The 20,942-nt window shown below is 47.3% G+C and overlaps 1 protein-coding gene across 4 annotated transcripts in view; it reads left to right on the top strand.

Annotated features, from left to right (window-relative positions):
• LOC139583739 (MAGUK p55 subfamily member 7-like) overlaps positions 1 to 20,942 on the top strand; it is a 268,462-nt gene that overhangs the window by 151,037 nt on the left and 96,483 nt on the right. For all 4 annotated transcript variants that reach the window (XM_071415154.1, XM_071415152.1, XM_071415151.1 and 1 more), the window contains one exon: positions 6,861 to 6,992. In XM_071415154.1, coding sequence (XP_071271255.1) covers positions 6,861 to 6,992 — 132 coding nt within the window. The remainder of the gene's footprint in view (positions 1 to 6,860; positions 6,993 to 20,942) is intronic.

Here is a 20,942-nt window from a genome sequence, read left to right as displayed (position 1 = left end):
CATGGTACACAGAACACACCCAGTCACTCCATACCCCATCCATCTACATGGTACACAGAACACACCCAGTCACTCCATACCCCATCCTTCTACATGGTACACAGAACACACCCAGTCACTCCTTATTCCATCCTTCTACATGGTACACAGAACACACCCAGTCACTCCATACCCCATCCTTCTACATGGTACACAGAACACACCCAGTCACTCCTTATTCCATCCTTCTACATGCTACACAGAACACACCCAGTCACTCCATACCCCATCCTTCTACATGCTACACAGAACACACCCAGTCACTCCATACCCCATCCTTCTACATGCTACACAGAACACACCCAGTCACTCCATACCCCATCCTTCTACATGCTACACAGAACACACCCAGTCACTCCACACCCCATCCTTCTTCATGGGACACAGAACACACCCAGTCACTCCTTATTCCATCCTTCTACATGGTACACAGAACACACCCAGTCACTCCATATTCCATCCTTCTACATGGTACACAGAACACACCCAGTCACTCCTTATTCCATCCTTCTACATGGTACACAGAACACACCCAGTCACTCCATACCCCATCCTTCTACATGGTACACAGAACACACCCAGTCACTCCTTATTCCATCCTTCTACATGGTACACAGAACACACCCAGTCACTCCTTATTCCATCCTTCTACATGGTACACAGAACACACCCAGTCACTCCATACCCCATCCTTCTACATGGTACACAGAACACACCCAGTCACTCCATATTCCATCCTTCTACATGGTACACAGAACACACCCAGTCACTCCTTATTCCATCCTTCTACATGGTACACAGAACACACCCAGTCACTCCTTATTCCATCCTTCTACATGGTACACAGAACACACCCAGTCACTCCATACCCCATCCTTCTACATGGTACACAGAACACACCCAGTCACTCCTTATTCCATCCTTCTACATGGTACACAGAACACACCCAGTCACTCCATACCCCATCCTTCTACATGGTACACAGAACACACCCAGTCACTCCTTATTCCATCCTTCTACATGCTACACAGAACACACCCAGTCACTCCATACCCCATCCTTCTACATGCTACACAGAACACACCCAGTCACTCCATACCCCATCCTTCTACATGCTACACAGAACACACCCAGTCACTCCACACCCCGTCCTTCTTCATGGGACACAGAACACACCCAGTCACTCCTTATTCCATCCTTCTACATGGTACACAGAACACACCCAGTCACTCCATATTCCATCCTTCTACATGGTACACAGAACACACCCAGTCACTCCTTATTCCATCCTTCTACATGGTACACAGAACACACCCAGTCACTCCTTATTCCATCCTTCTACATGGTACACAGAACACACCCAGTCACTCCGTATTCCATCCTTCTACATGGTACACAGAACACACCCAGTCACTCCTTATTCCATCCTTCTACATGGTACACAGAACACATCCAGTCACTCCTTATTCCATCCTTCTACATGGTACACAGAACACACCCAGTCAGTCCTTATTCCAGCCTTCTACATGGTACACAGAACACACCCAGTCACTCCATACCCCATCCTTCTACATGGTACACAGAACACACCCAGTCACTCCTTATTCCATCCTTCTACATGGTACACAGAACACACCCAGTCACTCCATACCCCATCCTTCTACATGGTACACAGAACACACCTAGTCACTCCTTATTCCATCCTTCTACATGGTACACAGAACACACCCAGTCACTCCATACCCCATCCTTCTACATGGTACACAGAACACACCCAGTCACTCCATACCCCATCCTTCTACATGGTACTCAGTCAATCTTGCATCCGTGCGTTATTTCTCCCGTCTCCCGCCAACAATGACATCACGTCCTAGCTGTGCTTTAGGTTCTGTCTCAAATGGTGCCCTATTCCCTATATAGTGCATTACTTTTGTCCAGGGCCCTGGTCACTATAAAGGGTATAAGGCGCCATTTGGGACGCATCCGTAGGTTCCACAGGAGGTTGGTGGCACCTTAATTGGGGAGGACGGGCTTGTGGTAACGGCTGGAGTGGAGTTAGTGGAATGGTATCAAACACATGGTTTCCAGGTGTTTGTTGCCGCTCCATTCCAGCCATTAGTATGAGCCGTCCTCCCCTCAGCAGCCTCCTGTGTCCTCTATGATACATGACTTCTCTGTTCCTCCACAGGTCAGCCAGATGATATCACACCAACGGATACAGCACTTCTTCAAGCTTTTAAAGGCTTATTTCTTCTTCTCTCCTTTTAACAATTCTCTGGCTGCTGTCTCTCTCTTGTTAGACGTAAATCTCAAACGTTAGATGATCATGCAGACCGCAGGTGTGTGTGTTTGTGTGTGTGTGTAAATGCAGGTGTTTGTGTGTGTGTGCAGGTGTTTGTGTGTGTGTGCAGGTGTTTGTGTGCGTGTGTGTCTGGTGAGAGGTTTGGAGAGACACCCTAGATATGACTCAGGCCGTCACACTGTCAGACAGACAGAACGTTGCCAGAAAAACACATCTTGGAGCTCTGCCTCTGTCTCCATCATGTCAAACAGCAGGACGGAGAGAGAACAGTTACAAGATGAATAGAGTCAGATGGACCCCCTCACACTGAACATCAGGGGAATCCTGTGTGTGGGTGTGGGTGTGGGTGTGGGTGTGGGTGTGGGTGTGGGTGCGTGCGTGCGTGCGTGCGTGTGTGTGTGTGAATTCATCATATCTGCAGTCTGTCTGTTGGAGGGAGTGCTGCCTGCTTCACTATGCTATGGCTTCGTCTCAAATGGCTCCCTATATAGTGCCTTAGGCTCTGGACAAAAGTAGTGCACTATATAGGGAATAGAGTGTCATTTGGGATATAAAAAATATCTCCAAAGGGACTTGCCCTTTGGAGACTCTCTTCTGCCACGGAGCGTGCCGGTGTCAGGACATTAATTGGGTTTTGATAGAGTTTGCAGGTTGTTTTACGGCCCAGCATTGAACCATCTCAGGGGAGCTCTCTCTCCTCGTAGAAACTCATCGTTCACTAGGGCCGACCGCTCCGGAGGAAGGAAAGATGAGAGACTGAGACGGGGGAGTGGTCCAAGCATTGCACGCACGGGGACACACACACTCACATACTGCCTCCGCCTGCTCGGTGCTGCTAAGTAGGGGCCTCTCCCTTGTCTGTCTCTCATCTCTCCTTCCCCCGGAGCGGTCTGTTCATAGATACCCTAGTGTACACACACTGACACGCATGCATGGACACACACACTCCCCCTATCTCCCCCTTCCCCTCCCTCTCTCCACCCTGGCTGGTGTCTGTATGGTTTGGGCACAACGTTGCCGGTCGGATAGTTTTAACGCTCCCTGGGTAAACCGTCACAACGACGGTCTTCTAGTTTCAAGCAGCAGAAGCACTCGGTCACGATAGATTAACCTCAGCAGCAGCTAGCCAGAGTGCCGGGGAACGGTGGAAGGGGGAACGTTTTGACTGTGACACATTCACTGACTGACTGAGGTTTGGAAGCCGTCTGATTTGAGTGGCTAGTTCCCTTCTTCCTCCTCCTCACTCTCTGTATGTGTCTCTCCCTCCCTCTCACTCTCTGTCTGTGTCTCTCCCTCCCCCTCGTCACTCTGTCTCTCTTGATGGCTGAACAGAGATGTGTCCGTTCTACTGGGGCACCGACACCTTCCCAGGTCCATGTAAAACACAATCAGCTGGCTGGGCTCTGAATGGTGTCTGTGTGATAGTAACTGTGTCACTCTCCATTATGGCTGAAAGGATCCATTCCTAGGGCAGGACATACATCACAGCGTTTTAAAAGTGCTTTTCTACGCACACACGCATATGCACACATACACACTCACCCGCCTCCCCTCCTCTCTCTCCCGTTATGATTCCCAGATGAATAAACAACCCCTGCCCATATTAACCTCCTCAGAAACACTAACGTTGACAGTGATGAAAGTGCCAATTATGACGGCTGTCTGTTTCCGGGGAGGGGGGGGGTCTCGGCCTCTCTGCCTACCACATCGTTGGGTCAGGGACTTCAGAATAAGAATCTCAATTGGCACCCTACTCCCTACATAGTGCACTACTTTTGACCAAGGGTCCATAGGGTTCCAGTAAAAAGTGGGGAAAAGGATGCCATTTGGTCCGCACCTCAGGATACCTCCGAGACCGGGCTGGGCTCGCCCTGCTTTCAGTACTTTGAGAGCCTGGCGGTGTTTGTGTTCATTAGACATAATAGGGATCCTATAAAAACAGATCACTGAGCTTGTCCAAATAAACCTCCTGGTCATTCCTGGCATCTAGCGCTCATTAAACTGGGCTTGTCTGTTGCAGAGTCCTTTTTCATCCTGCAGAGGCAGACGGTGCTAGGCTGGCACTTAACCCACTGCTCCAGAGCCCTGCTGTGCTGTGTTCTGTTGTGTTCAACTCTGTTGTGTCCCAAACGGCACCTTGTGCCCTGTGGGCCATGGTTAAACGTAGTACACCATATAGAGAATAGTGTTCCATTTGGGACTTAGGCTCGGTCTCGCCGTAACCCAGGCTGTATAGGAGGCCCAGCTCCTGCTCCAGCTGAACCATTCAGTTCCAGCAAGGATATCAGCTCTACATTCAATTAGGAGACACATATATGAACACACACACACACACACACACACACACACACACACACACACAGAATACTGACTCTAAAACATAACAGGATCTGCTCACTGTCGTTGACCCAGAAAAATGCTTCCATGCGCTGCCCTGTGTGTGTGTGTGGTGTGTGTGTGTATGCGTTCGTCTCTGTGTGTGTGTATGCGTTCGTCCCTGTGTGAGTGTGTCAGCAGCCACCACAAGCCAGGGGTCTGCCCTGCCTCTCTGCCATGTGCTACCTATTAGCCTGGTGCTGTTGATGCTAGTCTCTGCTTGTGATGGGGAGTTTTTACAAGACATTACCGGCCAGGCTGTTACGACCTGTCAGGGGACAGGAGGTGGGGTGAGTGTCAACTAGGACCTGACAGGGGAAGTGGTGGGCATTGATGAGTGGATAGGGATCCAACCGCGGTCTCCAGACTTCCTGATGTTAGAGAGGGAGTATGGTAACCTGAGACTAGTAAGGATGTAGAGGAAGCAACACATGGCAGGTCAGTCGGATAAAGGATAGTGAGTAGGGGTTCGCTATGAAGACTCATACGAAGGCGTACACACACACACAAGGAAACCGAGAGTGGAGGGGGAGCCCTGTGAGGCCTGAGGTGAGCTGGGTTAACTTAAGGAAGTGATGTTGCGGTAGGGTTGGTCTGTTCCGTGGTTGAAGCAGGAACAAGCTGTGATTGGCACATAGTAACAGTCCTTGGTGTTCTTGAGGAACCAGATCAGGTGTTGTGGTGACACCTCACCAGGGCGGCTGGGGACACTGACTGTGTCCGTCCGTTTGTCTGTCTATCCTCGGAGCCCCCCAAAAAATACTCCGCTCGCGATACAACGCCACATTAAACGTGTTCTCTAACCTCCCAAAAAGAGAAGAAAGGAGACAAACGGATAGAAGAGATGTGGCCTTAGCAAATCACGAGAAAGAGAGCGTTCCTCTGAAAATATTTGTACTGTAATATTTTATTCAGCTCTGAATGGAGCACGATCAGGTGCAGGCTGCTTTAAAACACTGGCTAGTAGAATCAGTGAGTCGGTTATGAGAGAGGGAGGGATGGAGATGTTTCTGGACCGTAGGGTCATAGAATGAAGGAGAAGACCAGGCCTGTGTGTATCTGCTGCTGATTATCAGATAGACTCAGACTGACTCCCAGTGGAGCTTGGGGCACATCACACCAGTTCTCTTCCTCCTTCTCTTTCTCCTATTCCTCCTGTCTCTTCCTCCTCTTTCTCCTTTTCCTCTTCCTCCTCTCTCCTCTTTCTCCTCCTCCTCCTCCGTCTCCTCTCATCTGGTCTTCTTTAGGAACATCTTGAACGCTGTAGTGCAGTGTGCTCCCATGTCATAAAACAGACTGCTCCTCCCCTCCTCTCTGTCCTCCTCCTCTCTCACCCTCCTCTTTCTGGCAGGTGACTGGACAATGTTTTTTATTTCGTGGAAAAAGCGGCGCGTTTCCAGCAGCATTTGGAGAGGACACAGAGCCGTTAAATAGTTTGAAAAATGACTCTGAATGCGATCATTCTCGTCTGTGTCGTCCCGTTTCTTCTCGCTCTGCTGCTGCTTGTGAGAGTGTGAAATATGTGAGGCGGCTGAGAACTTCATTACTTTGCTCCTCGCTCTGTCTGTTGCTGAACATCAGCTAAGCTAGCGTTCCCGTGGGAGCAGTCCCGACACACACACACACACACACACACACACACACACACACACACACACACACACACACACACACACACACACTGGTCCTCCATTCCTCTGTCCTCCTTAACATCCCCCATGATTCATAGCGTCTCAGCGCGACCTCGGGACGAGCGGCGCTAACCTCCTTTAATCAGGAAGATCTATGAGCAGACTATGAGCCTTAATGGCAATTAACACATGTAGATAGAATAACGGGAGCTTAACCAAATCAAATCCATCATCAGGTACTTGAGGCAGGCATAGCCATTCATAATGTTCAGAGGAGGGACTTCCTCCCTTCTTAGTTTCTGTCTGCCTTTTCTCTCGCTCTAGTTGAAAGGGCCTCTGCGTATTGTAGGAGTTCTCTGTAGTTTGGCTGTATGCTGTTGTTAACTGCACATTGTCTCCGTGTAGGGATGTAGGCATTGTGTCGTGCATGGTAACCCTAATCCTTCTCTTTCCTCTCCCTCTGCCCCCTCTATCGCTCTCCTCCTTTATCCCCCTCTTCTTCTCCTCCGTAGAGTCTTCTGTCTGTCCATGACACGGTGGCCCAGAAGAGTTACGACCCCGAGCTGCCTCCGCTGCCCGATGACATCGATGATGACGAGGTCTCAGTGAAGATCATACGGCTGGTCAAGAACAAGGAGCCTCTCGTAAGTCCCTCTCACAACTCTGGCCACATCAACAACGTGTTCCCTGTGTTCTTCAATGACCAATAGTCAGTTTGAGATGGTGCTACTCTGTACCTGAAGTCTGCAGAACCAGATGAGACCACTCTGTAACATTACTGGACTGGTACTCCCATCGTTTCTGTGTACTGTTCTGTAAGTCAGTCTGGCCCATGAACAGTATCTGGCTTGGTTTCCTCCCTTGTGGTGTTCCCTCATGGCGCTCCCAGCTCACGTCCGCACGGCGATGTCTGACCCCAGCAAGAGCATCAGTAGCAGCAGCATGGGCTGTGGCATCCTATTCCCTACATAGTGCACTACTTTTGGCCAGAGACCTATGGGCCCTGTTCAAAAGTGGTGCACTGCAAAGAGAATAGGGGGTAGTTTGGGAGGCGGCCGTGGTTTTGGCCTTGTTCCCTTTCTCACTCTCATCCTTTACTTCCTGGGTGGCTGCTCCAGTTCCTTCTCTCCACTCTGACAGACATACCACACATTCCCCTGGTCTTCTCTCTCTCTCTCTCTCTCTCTCGCCGCTGCTGTCTAACAGCCACCCGTCTGTGGTCAACTGGCAGGTCTGGTCTCTCACCCTCTCCTCTCTTTCTCATCTCTCGATCTCCATCCTTCTCTTCCTCTTTCTCTCTCTACTGTTCTCTCTCTCACACATATGTATATATATATCCCTGTCCTGAACTCAGTGTCCTGCCTGGCTTGACAGTTCTCTTCCTGTCCCTCCCACCCTGTCACAGAGCTCTGTCATCAGAACACCGCCCTTTGTTGTGTGTGTGGAGGCCACGACCCTGTTTTGATCTGGTCTGTGCATGTAACAGTGCTGTCCTGTTTTGACTGGTTTCGCTCTATTTTGAGGTTCCATTGGCTCTCGGCCTGCCCGGCACCACACCACCCCCCTCCCCCCTAACCACACCCCAGGCGAACCGGAGAGTAATAGAACACACCTAAAGTAATTTGGGGTTCCAGAACTGGAGCCTCCAACCTTCTCCTTCCATGTTCCACTGGCTGGTCATTGTAATAGGTGGCATTCACTTCACTCAGTCAGCCCTGGCTCTGGAATGTCCTCTAGGTCCTTATTGTTTTAGCTGTGCTACTATAGCCCAAACTGCTACTACTACTACTACTACTACTATAGCCAAAACTGCTACTACTACTACTACTACTATAGCCCAAACTGCTACTACTACTACTACTACTACTACTACTACTACTATAGCCCAAACTGCTACTACTACTACTACTACTACTACTATAGCCCAAACTGCTACTACTACTACTACTACTACTACTACTACTATAGCCCAAACTGCTACTACTACTACTACTACTACTACTACTACTATAGCCCAAACTGCTACTACTACTACTACTACTATAGCCCAAACTGCTACTACTACTACTACTACTACTACTATAGCCCAAACTGCTACTACTACTACTACTACTATAGCCCAAACTGCTACTACTACTACTACTACTACTACTATAGCCCAAACTGCTACTACTACTACTACTACTACTACTACTATAGCCCAAACTGCTACTACTACTACTACTACTACTACTATAGCCCAAACTGCTACTACCACTACTACTACTATAGCCCAAACTGCTACTACTACTACTACTACTACTACTACTACTACTACTACTATAGCCCAAACTACTGCTACTACTACTGCTACTGCTACTACTACTACTGCTACTGCTACTACTACTACTACTGCTGCTGATATTACTACTGCTGCTACTACTGCTACTGCTGCTACTACTACTACTGCTACTACTACTGCTGCTACTACTACTATTGCTACTGCTAATACTACTGGTACCGCTACTACTGCTGCTGCTACTGCTACTACTACTGCTACTACTACTATTGCTACTGGTACCTCTACTACTGCTACTACTACTGCGACTGCTGCTACTGCTGCTGATACTGCTACTACTACTACTACTACTACTACTACTACTACTGCTGCTACTACTGCTACTGCTACTACTGCTACTACTACTGTTGCTACTACTACTACTACTACTGCTGCTGCTTCTACTACTGCTACTGCTATTACTACTACTACTACTACTGCTGCTACTACTATTACTACTGCTGCTACTACTACTACTGCTGCTGCTGCTACTACTACTACTGCTGCTGATACTGCTGCTACTACTACTGCTGCTGATACTGCTGCTACTACTACTGCTGCTACTACTACTGCTACTACTACTACTGCTGCTGCTACTACTACTACTGCTGCGACGACGACTACTGCTACTACTACAACTACTGCTGCTACTGCTGCTGCTACTACTACTGCTACTACTACTACTACTATTGCTGCTACTGTTACTGCTACTGCTGCTACTACTACTGCTGCTACTACTACTGCTACTGCTACTACTGCTGCTGCTGTCGTAAGGTCTCGTTTCAGAAACCATCAATTGATTTACACACAGGCCCGGTCAAGTTGAATTGTTTTTGTTAGTTAGTTATTTCTCCTCTCAGTGTTTCTGAATCCTGAGCTGTACAGAGCCATGTAAAGGGGTCCAAGCTTAATAGACTGAGTCTATGTCTTGTCCTTCCATCCGCTCAGTGTGGTTTAATCTCATGGTCATGTCGGGCTATCCTCTCACTGCCTGAAGGACCCGGCGTAGACTTGCGCCTCTAATCTCAGTGGTCTGCTGTAATTGAGGCTTGGCAGTGGAAGGGGAGGAGGAATCCTGTGCTAACTGCCAGCCACTGAAAACAAAACAAGCTACAATGGGCTCTCTGACCGAGTTATGGCCGCCGGCTGTCCATCTCTCAAATGTCACGTCTGAACACTTGATGGTGAGGATTCTATTTACATGTGGCAAGCCGTTGGCGACTGGGACGGAGAGGGAAGGGTCTAGCGTGTAGGTTGATGAGAGAGCCAGTCAAGGGCTTCTACCCACTCTCTGGTCTGGTCTGGGTCATGTCACACACCAACCCACTGCCTTCGTTTCCCACTGTTCCTCTCTCTGTAATCATGGTCCTGCCAGGCCTTCACACGGTTTCCCTCCCTCCAGTCTGGGTTGGTTGACAACTTGTTCACTACTCATCACTACTATGGGTGACTCTCTCACTGACTGTAGACCAGAGGGAGCACTATGTATGTGGCCATAGTCTGTCTGTAGACTCACAACCAGGGCTGCCTAATAATAACCCATAGCTTCGCCATGAGGAAATGACTGTAGTCACGTTGAGATATCATATCCAAATATTACAGTATCCAATTGGCATCATCATCACTGTACCTGCAACCCGCACTGAAAATACCTTTCTCTCAGATAGTCCTGTATTGAAATCAAATAACCGAAAACCATCATTCAGACAGAAGGTTTGATAGGAGGAGGATCCCCAGTTGGAGTGATTAGGCTGTGTCAGCCAATGAGGAGTGAGCTGTCATTACAGTGTGCTTTGTCTATAAAGGCAGTACTGTAGCAGTCATGTGGTCACGCTGAAGTCACCGCCGTTTTAGCATCTCTACCAGTAATGGCCCTAAATTGTGTAGGGTCTTCATTATGCACTGCGCCAAATTGACTTGGATGTGTGTGCCCTTTAACTCGCAATTTCACATAATCAGCCTGGAATTCTCAAACTTAACATCATGACAAGAGCGCTGTACAGTATCTGGTTAATTTATTTCCTCTCCCTCTCTGTCTCTCTCTCTCTCTCTGTCTCTCTCTCTGTCTCTCTCTCTGTTTCTGTCTCTCTGTTTCTGTCTCTCTCTGTCTCTCTCTCTCTCTCTGTCTCTCTCTCTGTCTCTCTCTCTGTTTCTGTCTCTCTCTCTGTTTCTGTCTCTCTCTGTTTCTGTCTCTCTCTGTCTCTCTCTGTCTCTCTCTCTCTCTCTCTCTCTCTCTCTCTCTCTCTCTCTCTCTCTCTCTCTCTCTCTCTCTCTCTCTCTCTCTGTCTCTCTCTCTCTCTCTGTCTCTCTGTCTCTCTGTCTCTCTGTCTCTGTCTCTGTCTCTGTCTCTCTCTCTGTCTCTCTCTCTGTGTCTCTCTCTGTGTCTCTCTCTGTGTCTCTCTCTGTGTCTCTCTCTGTGTCTCTCTCTCTCTGTCTCTCTCTCTCTGTCTCTCTCTCTCTGTCTCTGTGTGTTTTGGCTGTGTCTTCAGGGGACTGTAGTTAGCATGCTGAGACCTTTCCTGGTGACTCATCCATTAACTTAATTGTGATTAGTTGAGTGGATTGTATTCAGTAGCGCGGATGAATTGCTATAATTTTCCGGACCGTGACTACATGCCGTATTTTAGTCAAACGTAAAAACTCCATCTTTATTTTCAGGGACCCCTCAGTCTATACTTTGACTCCCACTTGTAACCCAAACCTACTGATTTATTAGGTTGAATGTCGGGACAATGAAATAATTGGGTTTGGAGAGAGGGAGGCATCAACATGTGGGTGCTCACTGCCTGCTGCAGAAATGAGGCCAGCTGTGTTATTTTTATTGGAAGTATGTGTTATTTTGGATAAGGTTACCCAAAACTACATTTGAGTGGAACGAACGCAAGAGTTGCGTCAAGACCAACTTCTGTCTGCGCCGAGTGCTGCCTGGGATAGGGTCTGTGTCCCAAATGGCACCCTATTCCCAATATAGTGCACTACTTTTTACCTGGGCCAATAGGGTGGCCAGTGCATTAGCCTTATGGTGATAAAGAGCCTGACTATAGACTGACAGCATTTTGGAAAGAAAGTACCCTGAAAAGCCTTAAATGGGGAAAAAATAATGTTTTAGAGAGAAACTCAGCTACAGGGATACCGCAGGCTTGACTTCTGCCCGTTGGATAACGTGAAAACATTAGGGAGAATCCAGGTCTGCTGTCAAAGGTAGTACACTATATATATATAATGCACTAGGTTTGACCAGGCGGTGGTCAAAGTTAGTGGGAAAAGGGTGCCATTTGGGAAGCAAAAACCGAAGACTGTGGTCGATGTGTCCTACTCCTCTCGTTTGGCTGTTTTTAAACCCTGTGATGAAGATGTAAAGGTGGAGGTCCTTGCTGTGTTTGCCCCGCCCTGTGTTGTGTTTTTTTATGGCTCACTCTCCTCTGTTCTCTCTGTGCCCCCTCTCTTCTGAATCCCTTCATCTCTACACCACTATATCACTCCTCTTCATCTTTCTCTGCTGTCCGTCTCATTCTCTTCTCCACGTCTCTCTCTCCATTTTGTCTCTGTCTGTCTGACTCTTCCCTATTTCTCTCTCTCTGTTGTCCTTTACTACGGTTGTCCTATGGGCTTTGGTCGAAATATAGGGAATAGGGTCCCATTAGGAACGCACGTCTTTCCATCACTCGGCCCAGCCGTCCAAACCCCCAGACACTCGACCCTCCATTCCCAGGTTGTTAGGCATCATTAGGAGCTGTCAAAACACCCAGCCAGGAACCCGACAGGCTCAATGTCTCTTTTTCTCTCTGTCTCTCTGTCTCTGTCTCTGTCTCTGTCTCTGTCTCTCTCTCTGTCTCTGTCTCTCTCTCTGTCTCTCTCCTTGCGTGAGTGGATGGGTTTTCCCATCAAGAGTGACCGTGCCATGGTGGGTGTAACTCGATGGAAAACACCCTCCATACCATGGACATCATCTCCTGTGTGGATGTCTGGCTATGTCAGTGGCATGCCATCCAGTTGGCTCTGCCCTGTACCTAATCAATGCAACTCCTGACCACCCACTCTCACTGGATCAGCTGGGCTCCTCGTTAAGAATCCTGAAATACTCAACTTGTCTTTTAGACTACTATGTTGATGTTTGCTGAGCGTTTCCGATCACCCCTACTGCTTTAGATTGCTGCCGATCAGACCTTACTGCACACATGACATTCTGTTCTTCCAGGAAGGAACGAGAGAATGACTGGCATCACAATCAGATATTGGTATGTCAAAAGGCAGACTGTGATTTTCCATCTGGGCTTCAGCCTTCACTTCACCATTCTGGCACCATTAGAGCTGTTGGATCACTCCTCCTGCCTCATCTCTTCTTCATTTGACTCTCAGAGTCAGTCTGTAAACACGTGCAGAGACCCAGATAGTCAAGATGTTACCCCCCCATTTCTCTCTGTCTCTCTCTCTCTCGGTCTGTCTCTCTCTGTCTGTCTCTCTCTCTCTCGGTCTGTCTCTCTCTGTGTCTCTCTGTCTGTCTGTCTCGCAATAGACTCTTAATACCTTTGGCTTGGAGATTGCGGTGCACAACAAATAAATACAAAATATATTTTGAGACGAGCTTTTGTTAATTTCAACTATTTAGTCAATGAAAGTCGTACATAATGACACTGAAGCCGTTTAAAACGAGATATGAGGATGTTCCCTTTGTTGTCTGTTTACATTAGCGTGTGACAATCAAGTCGTTGGTAACGACACTGAGATTAATGGAGCATTAGATTAAATTATGGGAGGCAGGCGGGACACATGTTAGTGTTTTACAGATCGAGCCGTGTGCTTTAAAACCCATGCATCTTTCATTTGATGGATTGGCTGTGGGTTTGGAGCTCTGTGAGGAAGATGGATTGTTCTAGAATGTTCTAGAGTGTAAAACATGAGGAAACGTCTGGGCCGTTCTGGTTTGGTGATGCTATTGGATTTGATCACTTGTACATGTCTTTTTTGTAACTGGCAGTAGAACGTGGATGGAGTGTTTGCTTCCATGGTGGTAGAGCACGCGCCCTCCTCTCTTTTACCCGAAGCCTGTTAGATTTGGAACTTGTAACAGTATAGAGATTTCAGATCTGTAGTTTCAGTTTTGACTAATTCCTTCTAACCAGTACCCCAACCTATTAAGTTTCATATTTTCTTCTGATTGTAACTTCATCTGATTGGGTGATTATGTGGCTGGTTGAGTGTTTGATGGAAAGCCAGACTCACCACATGTCAGCTGTAGAGGTCAAGGTCACTTCTCTCTGTGTGTCTTATGATGTGATCAGATCTAGCTCATGCCAGTCTGGAGAGTGATCCACCACATTACCCTATCATCGGTAATCTTAAACGCCTAGAATGGTTTCAGGCCTCTTGAACACTCTTTCCCATCTTGTTTGTATAATATCTAGTTGCTTCCTCTCCCCAAAGCGTGTTCCGAGTTCCGTGCGTCAGTGCTCCGTCCGTGCGGCATTACGAGAGCTGGAGGTGAGGTGGTGATTGTGTGCATTGTTGCCTGTCCCTGTGCGGCGCTCCAGGCGACCTCGCTCTGGGGGTTTCCCAGGCCACTTATGGAGATGAGAGGTGACATCTGAAAGTGATGTTTTCCTGGCGGGATAATTTCAGAAGAAAACACTAAACATTCTCAGAGGGAGAGAGAGAGAGAGACACGATAACTGTCATTGTGTATACACACACACACCTCAGGACAGAAACAGCAACCCGCAGAGCATACGAATACATGCTGACTCACACACACTGTGAAACCTGGATTCAGACTCAACACACAAACAGCTGAAATGCTGAGGTTGATCTGCTCAATAGGTTTTCTCAGAGAGTGTGTAATGACGATCTAACATTAAGAGCCTGTGGATGAGGAGGAGGAGGGTAAGAAAAATGAACTGGAAGCCGTCTTTCCCAGGACAGACTCCAACACAGACTATCTGGCAGCTCCGACTCCTCCCTGGAATTATCATGATAATGACCTGCAATTTTCCCTTTTCTCATAAGACCTGTTAATTGCACTCCCAGGTCAAGAGCAGGGTTAAGGAAATAAAAGAGGACCTTTTAGCCAGAGTTTCTCTGCGTAGGTTTTTATTAGTTGTAATCACAAGTGATTTAATAAAACAGGTGGAGAGGATGGAGGGAGGCAGCTAACAAACACACACACACACACACACACACACACACACACACACAGGAGCAGTTACCGTGGCATTAACTACTAGAAGTAGAAAAATCGTTGAACATATACACTTTTCTTTATTTCACTGACAGTAAGATCTTTCATCTGCTGAGTACCACTCTAAGAAGTCACAAATTATCTCCTGCTCTGTATTATAATGTAGGAGTACCACAGTGAATGATCTCCTGCTCTGTATTATAATGTAGGAGTACCACAGTGAATGATCTCCTGCTCTGTATTATAATGTAGGAGTACCACAGTGAATGATCTCCTGCTCTGTATTATAATGTAGGAGTACCACAGTGAATGATCTCCTGCTCTGTATTATAATGTAGGAGTACCACAGTGAATGATCTCCTGCTCTGTATTATAATGTAGGAGTACCACAGTGAATGATCTCCTGCTCTGTATTATAATGTAGGAGTACCACAGTGAATGATCTCCTGCTCTGTATTATAATGTAGGAGTACCACAGTGAATGATCTCCTGCTCTGTATTATAATGTAGGAGTACCACAGTGAATGATCTCCTGCTCTGTATTATAATGTAGGAGTACCACAGTGAATGATCTACTGCTCTGTATTATAATGTAGGAGTACCACAGTGAATGATCTCCTGCTCTGTATTATAATGTAGGAGTACCACAGTGAATGATCTCCTGCTCTGTATTATAATGTAGGAGTACCACAGTGAATGATCTACTGCTCTGTATTATAATGTAGGAGTACCACAGTGAATGATCTCCTGCTCTGTATTATAATGTAGGAGTACCACAGTGAACGATCTCCTGCTCTGTATTATAATGTAGGAGTACCACAGTGAATGATCTCCTGCTCTGTATTATAATATAGGAGTACCACAGTGAATGATCTACTGCTCTGTATTATAATATAGGAGTACCACAGTGAATGATCTCCTGCTCTGTATTATAATATAGGAGTACCACAGTGAATGATCTACTGCTCTGTATTATAATATAGGAGTACCACAGTGAATGATCTCCTGCTCTGTATTATAATGTAGGAGTACCACAGTGAATGATCTCCTGCTCTGTATTATAATGTAGGAGTACCACAGTGAATGATCTACTGCTCTGTATTATAATGTAGGAGTACCACAGTGAATGATCTCCTGCTCTGTATTATAATGTAGGAGTACCACATTGAATGATCTCCTGCTCTGTATTATAATATAGGAGTACCACAGTGAATGATCTCCTGCTCTGTATTATAATGTAGGAGTACCACAGTGAATGATCTCCTGCTCTGTATTATAATGTAGGAGTACCACAGTGAATGATCTCCTGCTCTGTATTATAATGTAGGAGTACCACAGTGAATGATCTACTGCTCTGTATTATAATGTAGGAGTACCACAGTGAATGATCTCCTGCTCTGTATTATAATGTAGGAGTACCACAGTGAATGATCTACTGCTCTGTATTATAATGTAGGAGTACCACAGTGAATGATCTCCTGCTCTGTATTATAATGTAGGAGTACCACAGTGAATGATCTACTGCTCTGTATTATAATGTAGGAGTACCACAGTGAATGATCTCCTGCTCTGTATTATAATGTAGGAGTACCACAGTGAATGATCTCCTGCTCTGTATTATAATGTAGGAGTACCACAGTGAATGATCTCCTGCTCTGTATTATAATGTAGGAGTACCACAGTGAATGATCTACTGCTCTGTATTATAATGTAGGAGTACCACAGTGAATGATCTCCTGCTCTGTATTATAATGTAGGAGTACCACAGTGAATGATCTCCTGCTCTGTATTATAATGTAGGAGTACCACAGTGAATGATCTCCTGCTCTGTATTATAATGTAGGAGTACCACAGTGAATGATCTCCTGCTCTGTATTATAATGTAGGAGTACCACAGTGAATGATCTACTGCTCTGTATTATAATGTAGGAGTACCACAGTGAATGATCTACTGCTCTGTATTATAATGTAGGAGTACCACAGTGAATGATCTACTGCTCTGTATTATAATGTAGGAGTACCACAGTGAATGATCTACTGCTCTGTATTATAATGTAGGAGTACCACAGTGAATGATCTACTGCTCTGTATTATAATGTAGGAGTACCACAGTGAATGATCTACTGCTCTGTATTATAATGTAGGAGTACCACAGTGAATGATCTCCTGCTCTGTATTATAATGTAGGAGTACCACAGTGAATGATCTCCTGCTCTGTATTATAATATAGGAGTACCACAGTGAATGATCTACTGCTCTGTATTATAATGTAGGAGTACCACAGTGAATGATCTCCTGCTCTGTATTATAATGTAGGAGTACCACAGTGAATGATCTCCTGCTCTGTATTATAATGTAGGAGTACCACAGTGAATGATCTCCTGCTCTGTATTATAATGTAGGAGTACCACAGTGAATGATCTACTGCTCTGTATTATAATGTAGGAGTACCACAGTGAATGATCTCCTGCTCTGTATTATAATGTAGGAGTACCACAGTGAATGATCTACTGCTCTGTATTATAATGTAGGAGTACCACAGTGAATGATCTCCTGCTCTGTATTATAATGTAGGAGTACCACAGTGAATGATCTACTGCTCTGTATTATAATGTAGGAGTACCACAGTGAATGATCTCCTGCTCTGTATTATAATGTAGGAGTACCACAGTGAATGATCTCCTGCTCTGTATTATAATGTAGGAGTACCACAGTGAATGATCTCCTGCTCTGTATTATAATGTAGGAGTACCACAGTGAATGATCTCCTGCTCTGTATTATAATGTAGGAGTACCACCGTGAATTACGAACTGAATTTCTCAATCATGACCACATACATTCATTACTATATTACCTGAGTATCACTTTACTTTCTTTCATTCATTCCGTTTTTCAGACGATGCTTTGTATTTTCTCTCTGGGATTAGTATGCAAGGCCTCATAATGCTCAGTTGGCTCTGTTTCTGAATGGTCCTATATGTAATGGGGGTGATATGCCATCCGTCTGACGTAAGGCTGAATGACACACTTTTAGAGATATGATTGGAGGTAATTGCCTTTTAATGTCCAGGAGGCCTTGTTTCCATTGTGATTCTATTTTCCACAGTCAACATCTGGTGAGAGCAAAATGCTAGCATGTGGTTTCCACTACATGTGTATTTATATCCTAAATACTTCAGTCAACATGGTGGCAGGTAGCGGACTTGCCGAGCCAAAGTGAGAGTTTATTGTCGCCGTTACAATTTGCTGTTAAGTGACATCATGTCAAAACACGTTCTCGCCCACTGGCCCGACCACTCACATTTGTTTTTTCTTGTCTCGTTCAATTTGCAGGGAAAAATAATATTTGTTGAATGCCACAGGCTCAGACAATGTTATGAGTGGTCGTTACGGACTGAGGGATGTGTGTGTGAAATGGAGACGCATGCTTGTTTTTGCTGGCAGGTTGAGGGGGGGGGGGGTAAGAGGATCCCCTCTGGCTCTCCACTATGACCAGGCCACACACACCCAGACTCCTGAAGCCCCAGCCACACCACCAGTCCTGTAGTTCCAGCCAGTGCCCCACTCCCAGCTCTAGCTACCAGACTGCTGAAGAACCAGCCAGCCAGCAGATCCTATGGCCCTGGGCCCAGCCCTTATTCCCAATCCCCAATCGTATACCCTAGATGCCCTGAAGCCCCAGCCAGGCAGGGTTAGGGCTGGGTAAGATGACTTCTGTCCTCTGTTTCTCCACCATGGCCAGGCCTGACACCCAGCCTCTAACCCCTGCCAGAGCCACCAGCCCCAGTGTGCTGTGCTGAGGTCTGAAGCCTCTCCTGTTGCTTCTCCTACTGCTGCTATAACTGTCCAGGCCCCCCAGCACCTATACTTAATCCCCAATAATTATTTACCGCAGCCCCCTGAAGGCCCAGCCAGCCATCCAGCCCTATAGGCCCTATGTCTGCAGTTGCAGTAACTGTCCTGGCCCCTACCTCACTCTATCTGCCCTGGGCCACAGCCACCAGCCCCCTGAAACCTAAGCCAGCCAGTAGGCTCTGGTCCTGACTGACGTGTGTTGAGCAGAGGGCTGAGGTCTCTCCTACTGCAGCAGTAACTGTCCTGGCCCCTGCCCCACTCCATCGTGGCTCCAGCGCACGTTGAAAGGCCCTGGAAGATATCGCTTGACTCTCGTTCGCTCTCAGAAATGCACGCTCGCCTCCTATATACCGTGAGGCGATCCAGATTGTCCCCGAGCCCCCCGAGCCCCTCTCTCTTTCCTCTTTCTCAAAGTTGAGTGAATATGTAAAGTGTGAGCCATTTGTCATCACGTACTTAATACGGCAACCCTGTCTCGCTCTGCATGTGTTTTTTATACGTTCACAGAGACTCGGAGAGAGAATATAACTAACAGTCTGATATGGATGAATATTTCTCCAATTCTCATCACACCGCGGAGATTAAGCTATTGAGTTTTGGCCGGGCCTACGATAACGATCAGAAACATTTATGTGTTCAAAATATAGTAATAGTGGTCGGAGCAGAGGTTCCCATGTGGAGCTGATCAGGGGGAGAGGAGAGCAGAGGCTGAGGATCACCTTACTTACTGATGAGTAATTGACCGCCGAGCCCAAACCTAAAAGCCCTGCTGATTCCACCAGGACGATTCCACATCGCTAACTTCTCCAACATATAATTTTTCAGAGGGAGGGAGGCTCGCTCACTTCCTATAAGTAATGCCTATTTTTAGACTTCCACCCTGAGTCGGAAGACTCTTAGGGAGGCGAGGGACGAAAAACGAAACAAAATACACACAAAAAGAGACACTTTCTTATGTTTCCCTCCTCTTGGGCTAACTAAGCTATCTATTTCGTGAGAATGACGAGGTTTAGCCAGTCACTTGATGGTTAAGTGGTGGCCCCTCTACTTACTAGTGTAGCTCATTCATCAGGCTTTGTGATTGTCCAACATCAATCATAACCCTTAAGTCCTCCTGCCTGTCTAGGTGTGTTCCAAATGGCACCCTACTCCCTATATAGTGCACTACATTTGACCAGAGGCCATAGGGTCCTGGTTGAAGGTAGTGCACTATATAGGGAATAGGGTGCCATTTGGGATGCAGCCTAGGCCTATGTCTGTCTGACTGTTAGTCAGTCTTTGGCTGGCCTGCGTTCAGGTAACCCCCGGGCACCACCGTTTCCCTGGCTCTAGTTAAACTCTCCTTGGCTCGTCCGCAACTGGAGTCTCCCAAATGGCTTCCATGTGCCAGCGAGTGCTGATGGGTCTGTGTTAACGAACAGAGCAGCCATCCTCAGGTTAGCAGCTTCAGGAGAGGCCCCATGCCGGCTAGTGCTAGTGAATCTTTCCCAACTGTATGTGTGTGCGCTTGTATGCACCCATCCCAGTGTTTGAAGCCAGAGCTTCTTTTGGTTCAGGGCTGTTTATGTATTTGCTCATTAGGAGCTATGCATCAGTGCTGTCGATGAGAGTTAACCACAGGGCATCAGCAGAACAGGGGAGGTATGGTTAAGGTCACCATTGGGTTACAACATTTATCCCAAAACTGTTCCATGGAGGGGCCTCTACCTCTCTTAGTACTTCCAAAGCAGGTCAGGTATTTTAGCTAGCTCACAGAAAAGCGCCATTTGGCCCGGGAGAAGCGGGAATGAAGTGTACCAGCCTCTCCATGTGGCGCACAGCTCGTTGAGGCCCTGAAACGATGTAGCGAGGACGTGTGGACTGCCGTGGGAGACAGGAAATTTGAGTGGTGGGAGGTAAGGAGGGAGGACGTGTGGACTGCCGTGGGAGAGGGGGAGGGGTGGGATGTAAGGAGAGGAGACGTGTGGACTGCCATGGGAGGGGGGGAGGGGTGGGAGGTGAGGAAGGAGGTGTGGACTGCTGTGGGGGAGGGGTGGGAGGTAAGGAGGGAGGACGTGTGGACTGCTGTGGGAGAGGGGGAGAGGTGGGAGGTAAGGAGGGGGGACGTGTGGACTGCCGTGGGAGAAGGGGAGGGGTGGGAGGTAAGGAGAGGAGACGTGTGGACTGCCATGGGGGAGAGGTGGGAGGTAAGGAGGGGGGACGTGTGGACTGCCGTGGGAGAGGGGGAGGGGTGGGATGTAAGGAGA

Source organism: Salvelinus alpinus, chromosome 8 (genome assembly GCF_045679555.1).
Source record: "Salvelinus alpinus chromosome 8, SLU_Salpinus.1, whole genome shotgun sequence".
NCBI classification, from domain to species: domain Eukaryota; kingdom Metazoa; phylum Chordata; class Actinopteri; order Salmoniformes; family Salmonidae; genus Salvelinus; species Salvelinus alpinus.
Note: the sequence above shows the minus strand (reverse complement) of the source record. Positions and strands in the feature narration are given on the sequence as shown.